The following is a 21,438-nucleotide window of genomic DNA, read 5'->3' on the forward strand; positions in this document are numbered from 1 at the left end:
AAATGAAGCGAGAAGAGAAACCAAAAGAAAAAAGAAGAAAAAGAAATGAACAAAGCCTGCAAGAAGTATGGGATTATGTAAAAAGACCAAATCTACGTCTGATTGGGGTGCCTGAAAGTGAGGGGGAAAATGGAACCAAATTGGAAAACACTCTACAGAATATCATCCAGGAGAACTTCCCCAACCTAGCAGGGCAGGCCAACATTCAAATTCAGGAAATACAGAGAACGCCACAAACATACTCCTACAGAAGAGCAACTCCAAGACACATAATTGCCAGATTCACCAAAGTTGAAATGAAGGAAAAAATCTTAAGGGCAGCCAGAGAGAAAGGTCGGGTTACCCACAAAGGGAAGCCCATCAGACTAACAGCAGATCTCTTGGCAGAAACTCTACAAGCCAGAAGAGAGTGGGGGCCAATATTCAACGTTCTTAAAGAAAAGAATTTTAAACCCAGAATTTCATATCCAGCCAAACTAAGTTTCATAAGTGAAGGAGAAATAAAATTCTTTACAGATAAGCAAATGCTTAGAGATTTTGTCACCACCAGGCCTGCCTTACAAGAGACCCTGAAGGAAGCCCTAAACATGGAAAGGAACAACCGGTACCAGCCATTGCAAAAACATGCCAAAATGTAAAGACCGTCGAGGCTAGGAAGAAACTGCATCAACTAATGAGCAAAATAACCAGTTAATATCATAATGGCAGGATCAAGTTCACACATAACAATATTAACCTTAAATGTAAATGGACTAAATGCTCCAATTAAAAGACACAGACTGGCAAACTGGATAAAGAGTCAAGACCCATCAGTCTGCTGTATTCAGGAGACCCATCTCACATGCAGAGACATACATAGGCTCAAAATAAAGGAATGGAGGAAGATCTACCAAGCAAATGGAGAACAAAAAAAAGCAGGGGTTGCAATCCTAGTCTCTGATAAAACAGACTTTAAACCATCAAAGATCAAAAGAGACAAAGAAGGCCATTACATAATGGTAAAGGGATCAATCCAACAGGAAGAGCTAACTATCCTAAATATATATGCACCTAATACAGGAGCACCCAGATTCATAAAGCAAGTCCTTAGAGACTTACAAAGAGACTTAGACTCCCATACAATAATAATGGGAGACTTCAACACTCCACTGTCAACATTAGACAGATCAACAAGACAGAAAGTTAACAAGGATATCCAGGAATTGAACTCATCTCTGCACCAAGCGGACCTAATAGACATCTATAGAACTCTCCACCCCAAGTCAACAGAATATACATTCTTCTCAGCACCACATCGCACTTATTCCAAAATTGACCACATAATTGGAAGTAAAGCACTCCTCAGCAAATGTAAAAGAACAGAAATTATAACAAACTGTCTCTCAGACCACAGTGCAATCAAACTAGAACTCAGGACTAAGAAACTCAATCAAAACCGCTCAACTACATGGAAACTGAACAACCTGCTCCTGAATGACTACTGGGTACATAACGAAATGAAAGCAGAAATAAAGATGTTCTTTGAAACCAATGAGAACAAAGATACAACATACCAGAATCTCTGGGACACATTTAAAGCAGTGTGTAGAGGGAAATTTGTAGCACTAAGTGCCCACAAGAGAAAGCAGGAAAGATCTAAAATTGACACTCTAACATCACAATTAAATGAACTAGAGAGGCAAGAGCAAACACATTCAAAAGCTAGCAGAAGGCAAGAAATAACTAAGATCAGAGCAGAACTGAAGGAGATAGAGACACAAAAAACCCTCCAAAAAATCAATGAATCCAGGAGTTGGTTTTTTGAAAAGATCAACAAAATTGACAGACCGCTAGCAAGGCTAATAAAGAAGAAAAGAGAGAGGAATCAAATAGACGCAATAAAAAATGATAAAGGGGATATCACCACCGACCCCACAGAAATACAAACTACCATCAGAGAATACTATAAACACCTCTACGCAAATCAACTAGAAAATCTAGAAGAAATGGATAATTTCCTGGACACGTACGCTCTCCCAAGACTAAACCAGGAAGAAGTTGAATCCCTGAATAGACCAATAGCAGGCTCTGAAATTGAGGCAACAATTAATAGCCTACCCACCAAAAAAAGCCCAGGACCAGATGGATTCACAGCTGAATTCTACCACAGGTACAAGGAGGAGCTGGTGCCATTCCTTCTGAAACTATTCCAATCAATAGAAAAAGAGGGAATCCTCCCTAACTCATTTTATGAGGCCAACATCATCCTGATACCAAAGCCTGGCAGAGACAAAACAACAAAAAAGAGAATTTTAGACCAATCTCCCTGATGAACATCGATGCAAAAATCCTCAATAAAATACTGGCAAACCGGATTCAGCAGCACATCAAAAAGCTTATCCACCATGATCAACTGGGCTTCATCCCTGGGATGCAAGGCTGGTTCAACATTCGCAAATCAATAAACGTAATCCAGCATATAAACAGAACCAAAGACAAGAACCACATGATTATCTCAATAGATGCAGAAAAGGCTTTTGACAAAATTCAACAGCCCTTCATGCTAAAAACGCTCAATAAATTCGGTATTGATGGAACGTACCTCAAAATAATAAGAGCTATTTATGACAAACCCACAGCTAATATCATACTGAATGGGCAAAAACTGGAAAAGTTCCCTTTGAAAACTGGCACAAGACAGGGATGCCCTCTCTCACCACTCCTATTCAACATAGTGTTGGAAGTTCTGGCTAGGGCAATCAGGCAAGAGAAAGAAATCAAGGGTATTCAGTTAGGAAAAGAGGAAGTCAAATTGTCCCTGTTTGCAGATGACATGATTGTGTATTTAGAAAACCCCATCGTCTCAGCCCAAAATCTTCTTAAGCTGATAAGCAACTTCAGCAAAGTCTCAGGATACAAAATTAATGTGCAAAAATCACAAGCATTCTTATACACCAGTAACAGACAAGCAGAGAGCCAAATCAGGAATGAACTTCCATTCACAATTGCTTCAAAGAGAATAAAAAACCTAGGAATCCAACTTACAAGGGATGTAAAGGACCTCTTCAAGGAGAACTACAAACCACTGCTCAGTGAAATCAAAGAGGACACAAACAAATGGAAGAACATACCATGCTCATGGATAGGAAGAATCAATATCGTGAAAATGGCCATACTGCCCAAGGTTATTTATAGATTCAATGCCATCCCCATCAAGCTACCAATGAGTTTCTTCACAGAATTGGAAAAAACTGCTTTAAAGTTCATGTGGAACCAAAAAAGAGCCCGCATTGCCAAGACAATCCTAAGTCAAAAGGACAAAGCCGGAGGCGTCACGCTACCTGACTTCAAACTCTACTACAAGGCTACAGTAACCAAAACAGCATGGTACTGGTACCAAAACAGAGATATAGACCAATGGAACAGAACGGAGTCCTCAGAAATAATGCCACACATCTACAACCATCTGATATTTGACAAACCTGAGAAAAACAAGAAATGGGGAAAGGATTCCCTATTTAATAAATGGTGCTGGGAAAATTGGCTAGCCATAAGTAGAAAGCTGAAACTGGATCCTTTCCTTACTCCTTATACGAAGATTAATTCAAGATGGATTAGAGACCTAAATGTTAGACCTAATACCATAAAAACCCTAGAAGAAAATCTAGGTAGTACCATTCAGGACATAGGCATGGGCAAGGACTTCATGTCTAAAACACCAAAAGCAACGGCAGCAAAAGCCAAAATTGACAAATGGGATCTCATTAAACTAAAGAGCTTCTGCACAGCAAAAGAAACTACCATCAGAGTGAACAGGCAACCTACAGAATGGGAGAAAATTTTTGCAATCTACTCATCTGACAAAGGGCTAGTTTCCAGAATCTACAAAGAACTCAAACAAATATACAAGAAAACAACAAACAACCCCATCAAAAAGTGGGGAAAGGATATGAACAGACATTTCTCAAAAGAAGACATTCATACAGCCAACAGACACATGAAAAAATGCTCATCATCACTCGCCATCAGAGAAATGCAAATCAAAACCACAATGAGATACCATCTCACACCAGTTAGAATGGCCATCATTAAAAAATCAGGAAACAACAGGTGTTGGAGAGGATGTGGAGAAATAGGAACACTTTTACACTGTTGGTGGGATTGTAAACTAGTTCAACCATTATGGAAAACAGTATGGCGATTCCTCAAGGACCTAGAACTAGATGTACCATATGACCCAGCCATCCCACTACTGGGTATATACCCAAAGGATTATAAATTATGCTACTACAAAGACACATGCACACGTATGTTTATTGCGGCACTATTCACAATAGCAAAGACTTGGAATCAACCCAAATGTCCATCAGTGACAGACTGGATTAAGAAAATGTGGCACATATACACCATGGAATACTATGCAGCCATAAAAAAGGATGAGTTTGCGTCCTTTGTAGGGACATGGATGCAGCTGGAAACCATCATTCTTAGCAAACTATCAGAAGAACAGAAAACCAAACACCGCATGTTCTCACTCATAGGTGGGAACTGAACAATGAGCTCACTTGGACTCGGGAAGGGGAACATCACACAATGGGGCCTATCATGGGGAGGGGGGAGGGGGAAGGGATTGCATTGGGGAGTTATACCTGATATAAATGATGAATTGATGGATGCTGACGAGTTGATGGGTGCAGCACACCAACATGGCACACATATATATATATATGTAACAAACCTGCACGTTATGCACATGTACCCTAGAACTTAAAGTATAATAAAAAAATAAATAAATAAATAAAACTGTGACTCGGCTGCTTTGGGTTCCTCATGATTCTTGAGTCAACAGGCTAAAAAGGGAGTTAGGGTGTTGGCTAGGGTGATTGATCTAGGCTACTAAGGGGAAATTGGCCTACTGCTCCACAATGGAGATAAAGAATAATATTTCTGGAATACAGAAGATTCCTTAGAGCAGCTGTTAGTATTACGCTGCCCTGTGATGAAGGTCAATGGGAAACTACAACCACTCAATATAGGCTGGACTATGAATTGCCCAGACTCTTCAGGAACGAAGGTTTGGGTCACCCTGCCAGGCAAAGAACCATGACCAGCTGAGGTGCTTACTGAAGGCAAAGGGAATATAGAATGGGTAGTAGAAGACATGTATAAATACCATATACAGCCATGTGGCCAGATACAGAAATGAGGACTGTAATTTTCATAAGTATTTCCTATTTTGTTAAGAATACATTTGTATGTATATTAACATGTCTTAAACAAGTATCTTTGTTTTCTTTTCTCTATTTTTCCTTTATCATGTAACGTAAGATTTATTGACAATATCAGCCTTTGAATATTGTTAATTTTATAATTTTATATCAGATTTGAATTGCAGGAGATCCGAAGAGTAAACAACACTCATGAACTTTATCTTTTCTTCTGAGGATAGGATTAGTACATGTTGACTTGTAAACAGGATAGTTTTACCATGTTGGACAGAATTATGACCTTTTTATAGTCTTCATTTGGATATTAGGTGTGGTTTAAAGAGGTGCATAATGGGTGCCAAGCTGGCAAGGGATAGACTTGTGATGGGTAATTTTGCGTACCAACTTGACTGGATTGAGGGATGCCTAGATGGCTAGTGAAGCGTTGTTTTGCGGTGTGCCTAGATTAACCCATGAGTCAGTGGACTGAGAGAGAAGAAGACCTACCCTGAATGTGGGTGGGCACCATCCAATCAGCTGGGGGAGCAGCTGGGACAAAGCAGGTAGAAGAAGGGAGACACTCAGCTTGCTCTGGCTTTCTCTCTCTCCCTTTCTGAGTAAGAAACTTCCATCACAGAAGCTGCTGTTTATCCTCCTTCCCTTGGACATTCAGCTCCAAGTTCTTCAGCCTTTGGACCCTGAGACTTGTACAGACAGCCTCCTGGGAGCGGGGTGGTCTAAGGCCTTCAGCCTCAGGCTGGGGCTCCACTGTTCACATTCCTGGTTTCTAGGCTTTTGAATTTGGACTGAATCAAGCCACCAGCTTTTCTGGCTCTCCAGCTTGCAGATGGCCCATCATGGGACTTTGCCTTTGTGACTGCATGAGGCAATTTTCCCTAATAAATTTCATTCTACATGTATTCCTTATTGTTTCCGTCCCTCTGGAGAACCTTGACTAATATGATGATATTTTATAGACAAGTTTTCCACCTCCCATGAGAAGGCAAGGCCAGAGAGAAGAAATAAATATACTTATTTGTGAAATACATTATTCAGTACTGGACATCAGCTATTCTTAGCTAATTAATTATTGGAGTGCTCCTACTAGTCTAGCTTAGTTAACTATTAAGTAAACTGATAACAGTAAAGGAAGATGTAGGAAAGCAGCTCTTAAAAAACAGACTTTTTCCAGGAAGAAATAACTTAACTAACCTTAAGCTGAATTATGTAGAAAACAAGTCAATTTCAAATCCAACAAAAACAGTACAGTAAACCATATATGTTCTGAGAGACCAAAATAAATGCCCATTTATTAACTAAGATGAACCCTAAGGTTAAGGAAACAAAAGTTACTTCCAGGTTGAGTGTTGAGAGCTTGACTGTCATGGAAACTTCCTAAATTTCTACAGCTACAAGAAAAACCACACTCTTGCTAAACTCCCTAACAATAAGAGATATCAGAAAAATTGTCAGACACTTCCTAACTGATTTATAGCCCACACCACTGCAACTTTAAGAAGACTGAGGGCCAATCTTACATTCTTTCCTGAGAAGTAACTGAAGATCTGAAACCAGTTTTGGCCAGCTTGCAGAGACTGTCCACAAACTGTCTTTGTATCCTATATTTCTTTAACAGAAAGAGCCAAATTCCTTCTCACTTTAATGCTAAATCCTCACCCCAGAATAAACATGGGATGTATATTACATATATGTTTACCCACTGGGCAGGTGCTTGACTCTGCTCATAAATATGTATAGCTTTTTCCCCAAACCTGCTAAATATGTATGCCTCTATTGTGTAATACAGACTCTGTGAGGCATAAAAACCCAACTACCCTTTCCCTCTTTGAAGAGAGAGCATCTTTGGTACACACTGGAGACTGTCTCTTCCCAATTTGCAAACTGATATTGCCAGTAAAACTCATCTTTCTACTATTTCGCCAACCTGGTGGGTTTTTGGATGATACATTTCATCCCTGCCATTCACTCTCACTATAATATAAATATGTTTTCAAAGATATCTATACCTTAGGACAAATGGTAGAATTAATGTAAAAGATAATTTTTTTTAACAATTTGCACTACCTTTCTGACGGTTTAGAAAAGGGACAATCTAAGGTGAAAACAGGTGGACTAGGCTTTATTGTAGAAATGACAAAATTAGCAATTAGTTGCTCAAAGAAAATTTATTGGCACTCGGTAAAGACAAATGCCACAAAATCCCATTGAAACAGATATTTGAAAGCACAGGGTGCTGATGTAGCCACTAGATGAATCTGTTTGATAGTGGTTGAGCTCGGTGAATTAAGGAGTTTACAGCTGTTATTTATATGGCTCATGATGCTTATTGTGCAATCTGCAAAAATGGATTCCCTTTCTCACACAGGACAAGGTAGATTTCCAGCAAGCATATCAAAATCGCCAAGTCTTTTGGTCAGATTAGAGCTGCCACCTTTTGCATGAGGTTTTACTTAAAGGTGTTTACTGATGGATAAACTCACGCTTCTGTGAACTGGTTCTTGCTTCTGAAAAAAAAAGGGGGTACTTATTTTAATAATTTAGAGAAAATGCTGTAAAGAAGTTGTGAAAAAAACGTAATTCCCATTTATAATCAGTCATGTGTGTAAAAAATTACTGTGGTAAAACTATGAAGAGAAACATAATTGACATATTTTCTTTAATTTTTAATATACTTTGCTTTTGCTATTGAAACTTTTGTGATTCTTGTATTCATCAGTGGTGATCTTAAGATGATTTTATTTTTATAATTCAACTTACTTTTTACTCTACTTGAATTATTGCCTGGATTCCTATAGAGGCCAACTCTAGTTGTTATCAACTAGAGCAGACACTCTCAGATCTAATGAGAGATGGCCGGGCGCGGTGGCTCAAGCCTGTAATCCCAGCACTTTGGGAGGCCGAGACGGGCGGATCACGAGGTCAGGAGATCGAGACCATCCTGGCTAACACGGTGAAACCCCGTCTCTACTAAAAATACAAAAACTAGCTGGGCGAGGTGGCTGGCGCCTGTAGTCCCAGCTACTCGGGAGGCTGAGGCAGGAGAATGGCGTAAACCCAGGAGGCGGAGCTTGCAGTGAGCTGAGATCAGGCCACTGCACTCCAGTCCGGGCGACAGAGCGAGACTCCGCCTCAAAAAAAAAAAAAAAAAAAAAAAAAAGAATCTAATGAGAGATTATCTTGAAACCTATTAATATTGTCTGCTAACAAATAGTATGCAAATACTTGGATGTAGAATTTTATTATGTAAAGAAATGATATTCTATCTGTGATTTATTTTCAAAATAAAATAGAATAAAATCATGTTTCCTTTTCCTTTCTCCACAGAAAATATCTTTCTCCTATTAAAAAAATGTTGAAATATGCTAACAACAACAAAATTTCTGATTGAATTACAGACCTGGAAGGGCTAATGCTGTCACATAGGTTATAACATGATTTTCATGTGGAATTGTGCTCTATCATTCCTTAATCTCCTGAAAGGCATCAAGAAAATTATTAAGTCTTGTGTGCATGTGTGTATGTGTATGTGTGTGTATCTGACAAGTTATAATCATTCCCAATATAATCTTAATTTTTTGTAATTTAACATAAAAATCATAAATAATTTCTTCAACTCATAAGCATTTGGTAAACTCATAAGCATTAAGATGAACTATAGAAGGACAATTTTGGCCACATGTGGGTTTTAGAACAATCCTAAACTCATTGAAATTAGGTTTCTTCTCTTTACTATTTACCAGACTTTATATTGATTCCCTTTCTAGTTTAGTAGAGTTAGGGAAATACACTTTTAAGGAAAGAATATTGTACATTGAAAAAAACATACTGAAACATAAATGCTGAAAGTTACACCATAAGAATTAGTTATATTTATTTATTTGCACATACATGTGGCATAGATTTTGTGTATCAACACAACAAATGTCATAAGCTCTGAGTGATACAACTAAAATAATAGTAAAGACAGTATTGGCTAAAATTGTTAATCATAACAATGAGATGTGAAACAGAGAAAGAAAAAAATCTATAATACTCAATGAGGACCATCTGCTAGGGTTCCCATTAAACAAATGGGAGGGACAAAATGCATACCTTGGATGAAGAGGATTAGTGGAATCTCTGGAAATAACTTCTAATATCCTGACTCTATCTAACTATGAGCAAACATCTCAGAGTTACTCCAAGACAGCTGAGCTTCACAGACCACCCCTACTCATAAATTTAGTATAGAGTACATCATCTGATAACTCATCTTCCTACCAACCTAGATCCTTTCTTGTCCTAGTCCTGCCACTCTTGGGAAAACATTTTATCATCACCAAGCCAGCTAATAATCTCTATGGGAATGCAGGCATGCTCCTTCTACCTTCTTTCTTACTTTTGTCATCCATGCAAATACAGTGGATGGGACACACACACACACACACACACACACACACATTCTCCCTTTCTCTCTTTTTCATACACACACACAGACTCACACACACAATATCACTTAAAATATCCTTAAGTTCTGCTGCTGTCAGAATCCTTCCGTCAGTAGATTTGGAACACACTTTTTGCTCTGGAGGGAAGTTTAGAGAATTTAACTAAACCAACCCATCACAATTAACTTATAGAACGATACAGGTTACTGATTTTGAATGTGAACAACGTAGATGAAAAGCCCCACCTTTTCAAAAATTAATTTTGTGATGTTAGACAAATAATTTAGCTTCTCTGAGTGAGCTTCACTTTTGTCAGACTAAAATTCTTTTCTTGTACAGTTAGCTGTAATTTTTTTGTATAGATGGCCAATGGGTGAATAAATAAATGATATAAAATTTCACTCCCAAATTCATAATTTTCAACTTTTAAAAATAAAAATATCTGTGAGATATAACTAATCTTATGAGTACATTTGTAAGCTCATTGGATAAATTGTGCTAAGATTAAACAGAAGTAGATTTGATGAAGCAATTATGCTAGTCTTTGGGGTAAGGTTTCACAGGAAACTCTTTCCTCTTTCTGTCTTTACTCCTACCATGTAGTTATACCATAGAATTTTCTGTGTGCTATATGAAACTGTGAAAAGAAATGAGAAAGTTAGATTCATTTGTAATACATGTATATACCTGTGATGCTGGAGGCTTACTTCACTGCCTTAGACCTCAGTTCTCACCTTGGATTTAGATATGATAATATCTAAATTGTAGGGTTATTTGTCTGACTAAACGGGATAGTGACTGTAGTAAAACTCAAGTGTATTTCCTGGAACATAAGTATGTAGTTAGTATAATACGAATCTACGTTTGATTTGGCATTAACACCAACATAATTACAAAGATTATTTACAATACATAATACACAATATTGCATTTTAAGAATATAAACAATATGTAAAGTTTAATTAGTGAACTATCATGATATATTAAAATACTATGCTAATCGTAAGGCAAATTTGATCTTTTAATAATGTTAATACTTTCCCATCAATTTTAAATGTTTCTTTTACTTCTAGTGAAAAACGCTTCTAGTTTTGTTTTTAAATTTTTTAACCAGTGATATAAAACCTATTCCCATTTTTTTGTTTCCTACTGAGAAAATTTATGAGCTTTTCTAGCGAAAACATAATTTAAATAAACCATAAAATGTTAAACATTAAAGCAACCATCTAACTCCGTAACTCATGTGATATTTTCTAATTACAAATGTAGGTCATAGGTACAGTGATTAAGATTTTGAAAAATGTCCTGAGGATAATGAGGAAATTAATATATTTAGAAATTCTAATTAAGTTGAAAATAACAGACAAATCATGATCAACCCAGACAATATGCAGCATTGCATATTATGTAGGGTACATGATTTTTGTTTGAAGAATTATAGATGTCATTTTAGGGAAACCATCAGGCTTTTCCTTTGTTGAATTGATTAATCTTTAGACCAGAACTAAATTGTTCTGAAAAATTGGGAGTATTTTAGAAGGAGAATGAGAAGAGAGATGGACAGAGACCTGAAATCAAGAGGAACAGAAACCCATAGGTTTTGGAGAGAGAAGAGAAGAGCGGTGACAAAAGAAGGGATTTCTGTTCTTCAAGGTGTAAGGTTAAGACAACAGAGCTTCCAATAATTTGGAAGTACTTTTAGTACTTGGAACTGGGCCAGTTATTGGGGGTATACGACAAAGTCTGTCCTTGGTGTGAGCATTTGAGTCTGTCCTTGGTGTGAGCATTACACATGAACTCAGTCAAATTCTGCTCACGCATCACACTCCTATTAGATGAGAGCGGCACCAGAATGAGAGAACTGTCTCTGAGAGCTGTTCCATACCTTGTACCCAAAGACTTTAGCTTACTCTGCCCCATCATCTCTGTTCGACAGTGCAACATCCAACCCAATACTCCCTTCCCCATTATTACCTCTACTTCCCAAATTTCCATACTTCTTGTCTCAGAGTTTTCAGAAGCCACAAAACTCCCATGCACTCTTGCATGCATTACTTATATTGCAAAGTACAATTAGAGCAAGTGACTAGGTTTGAGGTATCAGAAAACATAGCAAATGCAGACATAAAACATGAGGAGAAACTTTTGGGGAACAACCCTTACATTCAGTTTGCCCTTTTGTGATTTATTAGATTTTTAATGTCATTTAGCTAACAAACAAAAACATAGTACCAAATAGTGGGTAATACTATTTCATTTATGTGGACTCACCATTAACATCAGACTTCCACAAAGTGGAACCAACTTTCCTCTAATCAACATTGACAGAGCTCTTACCTAGCCCTGAGTAGGAGGCACCAGAAATCTGATGCTGAGCACTTCTTGAGTTCTGCTCTCAAGAAAAAAGATGATAGGCATTTGTTTGCACTGGTACATAGGGGGTCTCTATAAATATATTTGTAATGACTTGATTAGTGGTTCTCTACCTTTTGTCAAAATCCATAGTTTTTACATTTGAAACATACTCCAATCATATCTCATAATACACAGTGGCTCTCATTGCATAGAGAAATGGTGCACGTACCCAAAGCAGAATAACAGAACCTCGATAAGGCATGTGTAGTTATGTGTCCTGTCCAGCTCCACTCTTACTAGAACTCTAATTTGAGTAGGCCTCCTGCAAATGCATTTCTCACTTCTTATTTTGAGAATGCAAGGTAGAATATGATAAGCAGTCTAACTACACTACAGTATGAAAGAGACAGCTATGTTTATAAAACTAAGTGATAGGCTTCTTGGAGAAGATGGCATTTTAATTGAATCTTGGAAAACAGGTAGGATTTTAATAAGCAGAATGGAGGAGGGGGCCCAGGAAGAGCATTCTATGAGGAGGGAAGAACAAAACCAAAGGTAGAGACATAGGAAAACATAGGCGTAGCTAGACTTCAAGTTGTGTGAAGAGTAACCTCATGTTCCAGGACCAGTCATGACCTTGTCCACTGGTCTTCCCAGGAGTAGAGAGCAAACATTCCAGGGTACGGCAGTATGAACCAAGATATAGATATCATGCGGGATAGACACAATGGAACTGTCCTATCCCTAGATGGATATAACTACAAAGGTTCCCATTGCCATTTCCTGACTTCATCCTGCCAAGGTGAAGATGGCTCAGATTTAGATCTGTACTTGGCTTATCCTGACCATGAGCTGATATTTCCTGCTCTTCCCCTACACGTCCTGTTGCACTGATTTAAATGCACAAAAGTGTTCTACCTGGACCTTCCTCTGTGAACTGGAGAAAGGTCATGTTGAACTTTAAAAAATAATAGTCCAGATCATGCTGATAGGCTGCCCAGGTTGAAAACTATTGAGTTATACCTTTGTAATAAAGGAATGAGTGAATGAATGGATAACACACAAGCACACACTCACCATTCAAACAATTATTTAAGCTCTTCTAGGGTTAAGTGACTCTGAATATCACTTCTTAGAACTTTATGATTCTTATCTTCTGAAAGTTCCACTCTATCAAATGCATACTCCTGCTCTATTGTACTGCTAACATGATGTAGAACATGACCTGAAGACAAAGCTGAAGAGGTTAAATTGGAAATAAGAACAATAAAGGAAATGTATAATATAATAATTCATTTAATTTACTAATAATTTAAAATATATAAAATTACTAACATGATCTCATTTAAACTTCTAATTGCATTTTGAACTATAATTAGAGAATGATAGCAAGCTCTAGTTTTTATTTCTGAATGACTTTGTTTTCCTCTGTTTAATTATTCATCCCTGTTGAAATCTAAAATGTACATGTATATTCTCTCAGAATTTCTTAGGATTCAGTCCTGGGAACTTAGAAGTTATAATGTAAAGTGAAGTAGGCTTTACATGAAGGGTTTTGATTGAATTAAAAAGATAGTGGAAAGGAATAGCAAATATTTTACGAACACATGCCTTATAAACACAACTTTTTAAAGTAATTCAATGCAAAGCAACATTGACATGTTTTTGTTACTTTCAAAAAATCAATTTTTATTTTCTCTAAGCAACAGATGTAGAAGAGTGAGGCCCACTGGTGAGTACTAATAGGCATTGCTGGCAAATAAAAAAAAAAAAAATGTGCTCAGAAAGCTCACAGAGACACATGAGATAAAAACTACAGATAAATACCACAGGGGAATGTAGGTCTTTGAGAGTCACTGCTCTGTAACTAGTTTGGGTGGGGTACCAAGGCTAACACTACTATTCATTCTTCCTGAGCAGCTTGTTATCTAGTAGTACTAAACGTGATTTGAAAATATTCACTGAAAAAGCCTCTCTAAGTGTCCACAGAATCAGAGCTTGGGAGTGGAGCCAGAAGCCATTCAGCCTGATTTCCCGATGCCATTCAGCCTGATTTCCCGATGACGTCCATGGACGCAGACCTAGGTTTTTCACAGAGAAGCAAAGGAGGAATATAAAGGCGGTACTCAGAATGATTACTTGTTTATTATTTCAATAACAACTTTTTCACATCCTCTGAAAGCAAAAGGAAGACTCGGCCTGATTCAAACTGTGATACTTTTCAGAGGGAGCAAGAGAAACTCTGAGAGTCAATCAGGGGAGGGTAAAACAACTGTTTCTTGCATTTATTTTAAAAGTTCTCTACATTACACACGGTACAGAAAGAAGGGCAAATTCACTATTTATACTCTGTTACAGTCCTCAAGTTTTTAAGCTGGCTTTTATAATCCCTTAAGTATTTCCTTGGAAGAAATAGTTTACATAATTCAATTAACACCTTAGGATTGTTCTACACGTTACATAAAACAGAACAGGTTATCTCATTTGTTTTATATTTATTTTTATTATAGTTTAAGTCCTGGGATACATGTGCAGAATGTGTAGGTTTGTTACAGAGGTATACACATGCCATGGTGGTTGGCTGCACCCATCAACCCGTCATCTACATTAGGTATTTCTCTTAATGCTATCCCTCCCCTAGTCTCCCACCCTCTGACAGGCCCTGGTGTATGATGTTCCCTTCCCTGTGTCCATGTGTTCTCATTGTTCAACTCCCACTTATGAGTGAGAACATGCTGTATTTGGTTTTCTGTTCCTGTGTTAGTTTGCTGAGAATGATGGCTTCCAGCTTCATCCAAGTCCCTGCAAAGGACATGAACTCATCCTTTTTAATGGCTGCATAGTATTCCATTGGGTATATGTGCCACATTTTCTTTATCCAGTTTATCATTGATGGGCATTTGGGTTGGTTCCAAGTCTTTGCTATTGTGAACAGTGCTACAATAAACATACATGTGCATGTATCTTTATAGTAGAATGATTTATAACCCTTTGGGTACATACCCAGTAATGGGAATGCTGGGTCAAATGGTGTTTCTAGTTCTAGATCCTTGAAGAATTGCCACACTGTCTTCCACAATGATTGAACTAATTTACACTCCCACCAAGAGTGTAAAAGCATTCCTATTTCTCCACACCCTCTCTAGTATCTGTTGTTTCCTGATTTTTTAATGATCGCCATTCTAACTGGTGTGAGATGGTATCTCATTGTGGTTTTGGTTTGTGTTTCTCTAATGACCAGTGACAATGAGCTTTTTTTGATATGTTTGTTGGCCACATAAATGTCTTCCTTTGAAAAGTGTCTGTTCGTATCCTTCACCCACTTTTTGATGGGGTTGTTTGTTTGTTTGTTTGTTTGTAAATTTGTTTAAGTTCTTTATAAATTCTGGATATTAACCCTTTGTCAGATGGATAGATTGCAAATATTTTCTCCCATTCTGTAGATTGTCTGTTCACTCTGATGGTAGTTTCTTTTGATGATAATTTCTTTTGCTATGCAGAAGCTCTTTAGTTTTGTATAAAGTGTAAGGAAGGGGTCCAGTTTCAGGTTTCTGCATATGGCTAGCCAGTTTTCCCAACACCATTTATTAAATAAGGAATCCTTTCCCTATTGCTTTTGTGAGGGTTATCAAAGATCAGATGGTTGTAGATGTATGGTGTTATTTCTGAGGCCTCTGTTCTGTTCCATTGGTCTATATATCTCTTTTGGTACCAGTTCCATGCTGTTGTGATTACTGTAGCCTTGTAGTATAGTTTGAAGTCAGGTAGCATGATGCCTCCAGCTTTGTTCTTTCATTCGGATTCCCCATAATAAAAAATGTCTCTTTTGTTGCTCAGTTTCCTCCTGAAATATGTCTTTGACATTATTAACCTCAATGGGTATAAAATTATGCATTTAATTTGTATCACATGATTCAGTTCCATCACATTAAATCACTTAATTAAAAGAAATTATAAGAAATTATAATTAATTATAATTAAAATTATATAATTAAATTATAATAATTTATAGAAATTATAATAAATTAAAAGAAATTATAATTAAAAGAAAAAATAAGCTTCTGATCTTTTTTCTGTAAAGTGATGAAACATGCTTGATAAATGTTCTTTGAATAATAGTATTTTAAATACACTTAATTTAGTAATCACACATTGTTTTTCACTTCTCTCCTCAAACAACTGCAAAAGCTTATTGTGTGTCTTGATGAGCTGATACTGTGAATTATTAGCTGATCTGGTTTTGTTTCTTCTTGTTTGTTATCACAGGCTCATGCCTATTTAGACAAGGAGACACAGGGGTTGTTACCAAGCTACCCCAGAAACAAAGGCATCTATCCTTTGTCTTCATATTCAAAAGCCACATCTATGCATGGCTAACAGGTTTTGGAAAATACTTAATCAAGTTCTACCTTGCCACCCATACTTGCAGAGGGGATCCAGGTTTCTCACTCCCTGTACATGGATCTAGGTTTTCCCCAAGAGAAGCAAAAAGGGATATGAAGGTGCCTTTCAAATCGGAGGAGGGAAAAGTTTAACTCCTTACCCTTCCAGTGACATTTTTTTCCCCCCTATGAAACCAAAAGTAAGGTGTAAGGGAGAAAAAAGTTGGAAGATTCAAGAGACTTAAGACAGTTATAATCTCTGAGACGGGACCTGCTCTCTGAATTTGGCCATCCCTGTGCGTTTTGAGTTATTTCCGAGAGGAAAGCAAGAAAGAATTCTGAGAAAAAGTCAGGGATCCAGGGGTTAGAGAAGATCTTTGTCATGTTCCCTTATCCAGCATTCTGAACAAGGTGGGTGTTCTCAGCGTGCAAGGAATAGAGGAGGGGCGGCTGTGTAGAATGTCAGGGCAGGAGAGCCTGAGAGAGCGCCTGCAGTATTCAGTCAACCCCAGTGACTCTGTGATGTGAAGAGCAGCCTGTCCTTCAGCCCTGAGAAGTACAATGAGAAGGAGAAAAAAAGAGAGTAAGCAAGCTGTGGAAATCAAAGATGAGGGGACCTGCTTTGGGGAAGCAAGGGGTCAGAGTCAGAAGGTAATACAAGCCAAAAACCAATGGGGGCTGTCTGTCTGGAAAGATGAGAGAGAGGCCAGAGGTCAAGCAAGGACCTGATGCTCATCCAAAATTCATTAATACCATGACGCTAGTCCCCAGGGACTGCAACACCATCTAAAGAAGGAGGAAAGAGAGGTCAGAAACACTGGATTGACCAGGCTTACTCTGATTCAGTCAAAACACTTAAATGATAAGCTTTATTTTCTTCAAACAGGTAGCATGGGGACATAGCTAGAAACTATGGTCACAGAGAAATAATGAAAGGTATATTATTTATGCACCTGATTTGTGACCTAAGGATATGATATGCACAGACTTAAACAAAATACTAATATTTAAAAAATGTTTGCGCAGTATTTGGATTTTTTTCCTGTCTCATGTTTTCTGCAAAATCCAAAAAATTCCTGCTGAAACAGAACAACATTTGTGTTGTCATGGATTAAATTTTAAAAAGCATCTTGTTGAGTGGAAAGCAATTCATAAAGGAATATATATGGCACAGTTCCATTTATACTGTTTTAAAACAGACAAAACTAAACTATACATTGTTTAAAATTATACAAAGAGGGATAACAGCTTAAAAAAAGAATGATTATCACAAAATTCAAAATAGTAATTAGCTCATGGGTGGAAGAGATGGAAATAAATGATTAGAGAAGGCATAGAGAGGACTCCAAGGGCATGGCAAGATCATATATTTTGTATTCTGGGGTCTAGATGGTAGATTTTCTACCTCTCTCCTTCCTTCTTCCCTTCTCCTCCTTTCTCTACCCCCTTCTCTCTCCCTCTCCCTCCCTCTTGCTCTCTGTCTCTCTCTTTCTTCCCCACCTACTGCAGATAATCATTTGAATTCCTACTTCGTGCCAGTCTCTGTTCAAAGAGCTTGGGATACATCAGAGATAGAAACAAACATCCTTTTGTAAATGAACCTTATTTTTAAGGGGGTGAAACAGATAATAAAAATGAAGTATAATAGGTCAACTATTTATAAGCTAGACAGGAATAAATGCCATGGGAAAGTACTTGAGGAGGAAATCAGAAGGGCAAGGGAGGGATGTGGGTGGAATTTGAAATTTTTTGCCAGCCTTGTTGACAAGGTTACAATGTAAGCTAGACTTGAAGGAGGACAGGGAAGCAGCCTCATAGTATTTGGGGGTAAAATGTTTCTGACAGAGAAATCCTGTAAAAACTCCTACAGCAGGAAATACCTGATGTGTGGAAATAAAGACGAGAAGGAAACAGTGTGGAGGTTAACGTGGCTGGGGTAGATACAAAAGCCAGCGAGGGGAGGATAAACGGGAAATTGAATAAGCCAGATAAGGAGTTGGAGACAGACATGGCTCATACAGGGCCTTGTGGACAGCAGTGTGCTGCAGCCGGCCCCTACAGGCTCATCAGATCGGATTGTTACTTTTCAGGAATTTTTGCAAGCTGGTTGTTAAAGACATTCATTATTAAAAATTAAATTACATAAGTTTAGAATTAAATACATTATATTTAAAAGAAAGATAATAAAAGTTTATTAGTAAAACTCACCATTGCCTAATTATTTTGAGGCATGGTACTGTTATCTATGTTTTGAGGTTAAGACATGTCCTGATATGTCTGCCATATCTGTATGATGGAAATATATGATGTGCACATCTTTTCCCAACTCCAAGCTCAGACACATCATATTGATAGCTTGAAACTAGTCATGATGGGAGTGTTTACACCATGGATATCATCAAAAGTTATGGATCAAGTCTTAACTTACTGTTTTATTATTGTTTAAAATGATGGAGATAATGTTTAAAATAGAGATTAAATTTAAACGTGTATCATATCTTTAGCTATTACATTATAAATAGCATGTGATTTGAGAAAGTTTTTCTAGTATTCAAAACCAGTATCAAATCAAATGACCAAGAAGTTGTCTCCATTTTTGATGAACAAGTCAAGTTCTGACCTATGTCTTCTATGCTTTCATCATATTTTTAGAGACAGGGTATCTCTGTGGTGCTCAGACTGGTCTTGAACTTCTGGCCTCAGCCTCCCAAAGCACTAGGATTGTAAGCATGGATAACTGTGCCTGGCCTTTAACAATTTTTTTCCAGGGACCGGGTCTCACTCTGTTGCCTAGGCTGGAATGCAGTGGTGCAATCATGGCTCACTGCATCCTGGAACTCCTGGGCTCAAGTGATCCTCCTGCCTTGGCCTCTGTAGTCACTGGGATTGCAGGTATGCACCACCACACCTGGTTCTATACTTCTGGCATAAATGAAATATCAACCAACATTCATTTCTAAACTATACTCATTTTTCAGTAGCCATCATAAATGACTAGGGACAAAATAATTTGGCAAAAGTCAACAAAAAGCATTCTTTGAGAATCAGCTATATAAAATTTACAATAAAGGCTATTGTATATTTTTTATTATTATAAATTATATGTGATACATTCTTTTTATCAGTAAAATATATAATAAACTTGCATATATGAATGTTTTGTGTGCATGCACACCCACACACACGCGCGCACACACACACACACACATATATACAGGCCACTAATGAAAATGAGCTACATTTATGTGACCCTATAAAATTTAGACATTGCTTTTTTGTATATGATTTCCTTTGTTATTAGGGGGTATTTATCATCCTACTGGTCCAATATAGGCAAAAGTGCTCTGATTTTTTCCTCAATTCCATAGGTATCTTCCTCTCAAAGCTGCTTCTTAGATCTTCAAGAGTCTGGAGCAAACTGGTGATTGGTCAAGGATTCATGAGAATCTCTGCTTCCTTGAGTAGTGAACTTTCAATATGGCCAATGTTATTATCTCCATAATTACATATGTTGAGGCCAAGAAAGCTTACATGATTTGCCTGGGACTTTATGGGTGGAAATAGAAGGGAGGGACAATTCTCATTATTGCCCTCCACCTGCCTCACTAGAAGAATAGCCATGCACCGGCTTAAAATCTCCTGTTAGCTCTTCAGCAGTGCAGAAAAGGGTGCAGACTTAAGATGCTGAGAAATGCTGAACTGATGAAAACATTTTCCTCACCATAAGTGGATAAAATTAAGCAAAAAAGGAAACAGTTGGGGGATGATGAAAAGCATTGTTTTACTTTTTGAAAAGCCCCTTGTCAAAAATGTGTCTACATACAACATTCTTAGACAGATCTTCCAAGTTCCTTAATAGAAGAGTTACTGAATAAAATTCTTCTTTAAAAAAGTTTTGGTATTATTGATGACCCAGGAGCCTCATACCTTGGAGCCTAAGGATCTACAATCTCTCACTGCTCTAGGACTAGGGAGATGTTTCTGTGATATCTGTGAAATATAGCTTAAGGGTTAATATGATGATGACCAAACATCTGGAATTCTCTTCAAAGCCTGGATGCTTAAGTAATATTCCAAAGCGCTAAACATCATATGACCTGCTTATTTTCATCTCAATGCAATTGTAATAAAGAAACTTTCATTTTCAGCATATAAGACTAGAAGTGGTAGGTACTGGAAAATTAAAATGGTAATATCTGATACTCACTGACTTTAAAATTGATGACTATTTTAGTAGATGTACTTTAATAGCTTATCATTTTTAAAATGTTATGCAATATTTCATGTATATGAATGAATTATATATGCATATATAAAGCATATATGTCAGACATAATCATAATGATAAAATGAACTTTTGTGTGTCTAGTGCCCAATCTAGGAAGTAAAATTCTACTTATTTCTAAATAAAAAATCATCCTACTCCCTAGAACCATTCTGAATATTTCAAAAAAAGTCCTTTAGTTTTATCATATACATATTCTAAAACCTATTCTTTAGTTTTTAAACTTTCTACAAATGGAATCTTGCTATATTTCAGCAGTTTGCTTACTTTTTAAACTTTATTATTATTATTATTATTATTATTATTATTATTATTATTATTTTTTATTATACTTTAAGTTCTAGGGTACATGTGCATAACGTGCAGGTTTGTTACATATGTATACTTGTGCCATGTTGGTGTGCTGCACCCATCAACTCGTCAGCACCCATCAATTCATCATTTATATCATGTATAACTCCCCAGTGCAATCCCTTCCCCCTCCCCCCTCCCCATGATAGGCCCCAGTGTGTGATGTTCCCCTTCCCGAGTCCAGGTGATCTCATTGTTCAGTTCCCACCTATGAGTGAGAACATGCGGTGTTTGGTTTTCTGTTCTTGTGATAGTTTGCTAAGAATGATGGTTTCCAGCTGCATCCATGTCCCTACAAAGGACGCAAACTCATCCTTTTTTATGGCTGCATAGTATTCCATGGTGTATATGTGCCACATTTTCTTAATCCAGTCTGTCACTGATGGACATTTGGGTTGATTCCAAGTCTTTGCTATTGTGAATAGTGCCGC

At 37.4% G+C, this 21,438-nt stretch overlaps 1 protein-coding gene across 9 annotated transcripts in view; it reads right to left on the minus strand.

Annotated features, from left to right (window-relative positions):
- Window positions 1–21,438, minus strand: part of PDE1A (phosphodiesterase 1A) — a 404,293-nt gene that overhangs the window by 23,832 nt on the left and 359,023 nt on the right. For 2 of the 9 annotated variants that reach the window (XM_023212371.2, XM_023212376.2), the window contains one exon: window positions 7,307–7,711. The exons of 5 other annotated variants lie outside the window; for them this stretch is intronic. In XM_023212371.2, the coding sequence (XP_023068139.1) occupies window positions 7,668–7,711 (44 nt within the window). In that variant the 3' untranslated portion in view covers window positions 7,307–7,667. Of the gene's footprint in view, window positions 1–7,306; window positions 7,714–13,144; window positions 13,215–21,438 lie in introns of those variants that run through there. 2 more of the 9 variants (XM_023212374.2, XM_023212373.2) reach the window with 2 other exon arrangements.

Source organism: Piliocolobus tephrosceles, chromosome 11 (assembly GCF_002776525.5).
Source record: "Piliocolobus tephrosceles isolate RC106 chromosome 11, ASM277652v3, whole genome shotgun sequence".
NCBI lineage: Eukaryota > Metazoa > Chordata > Mammalia > Primates > Cercopithecidae > Piliocolobus > Piliocolobus tephrosceles.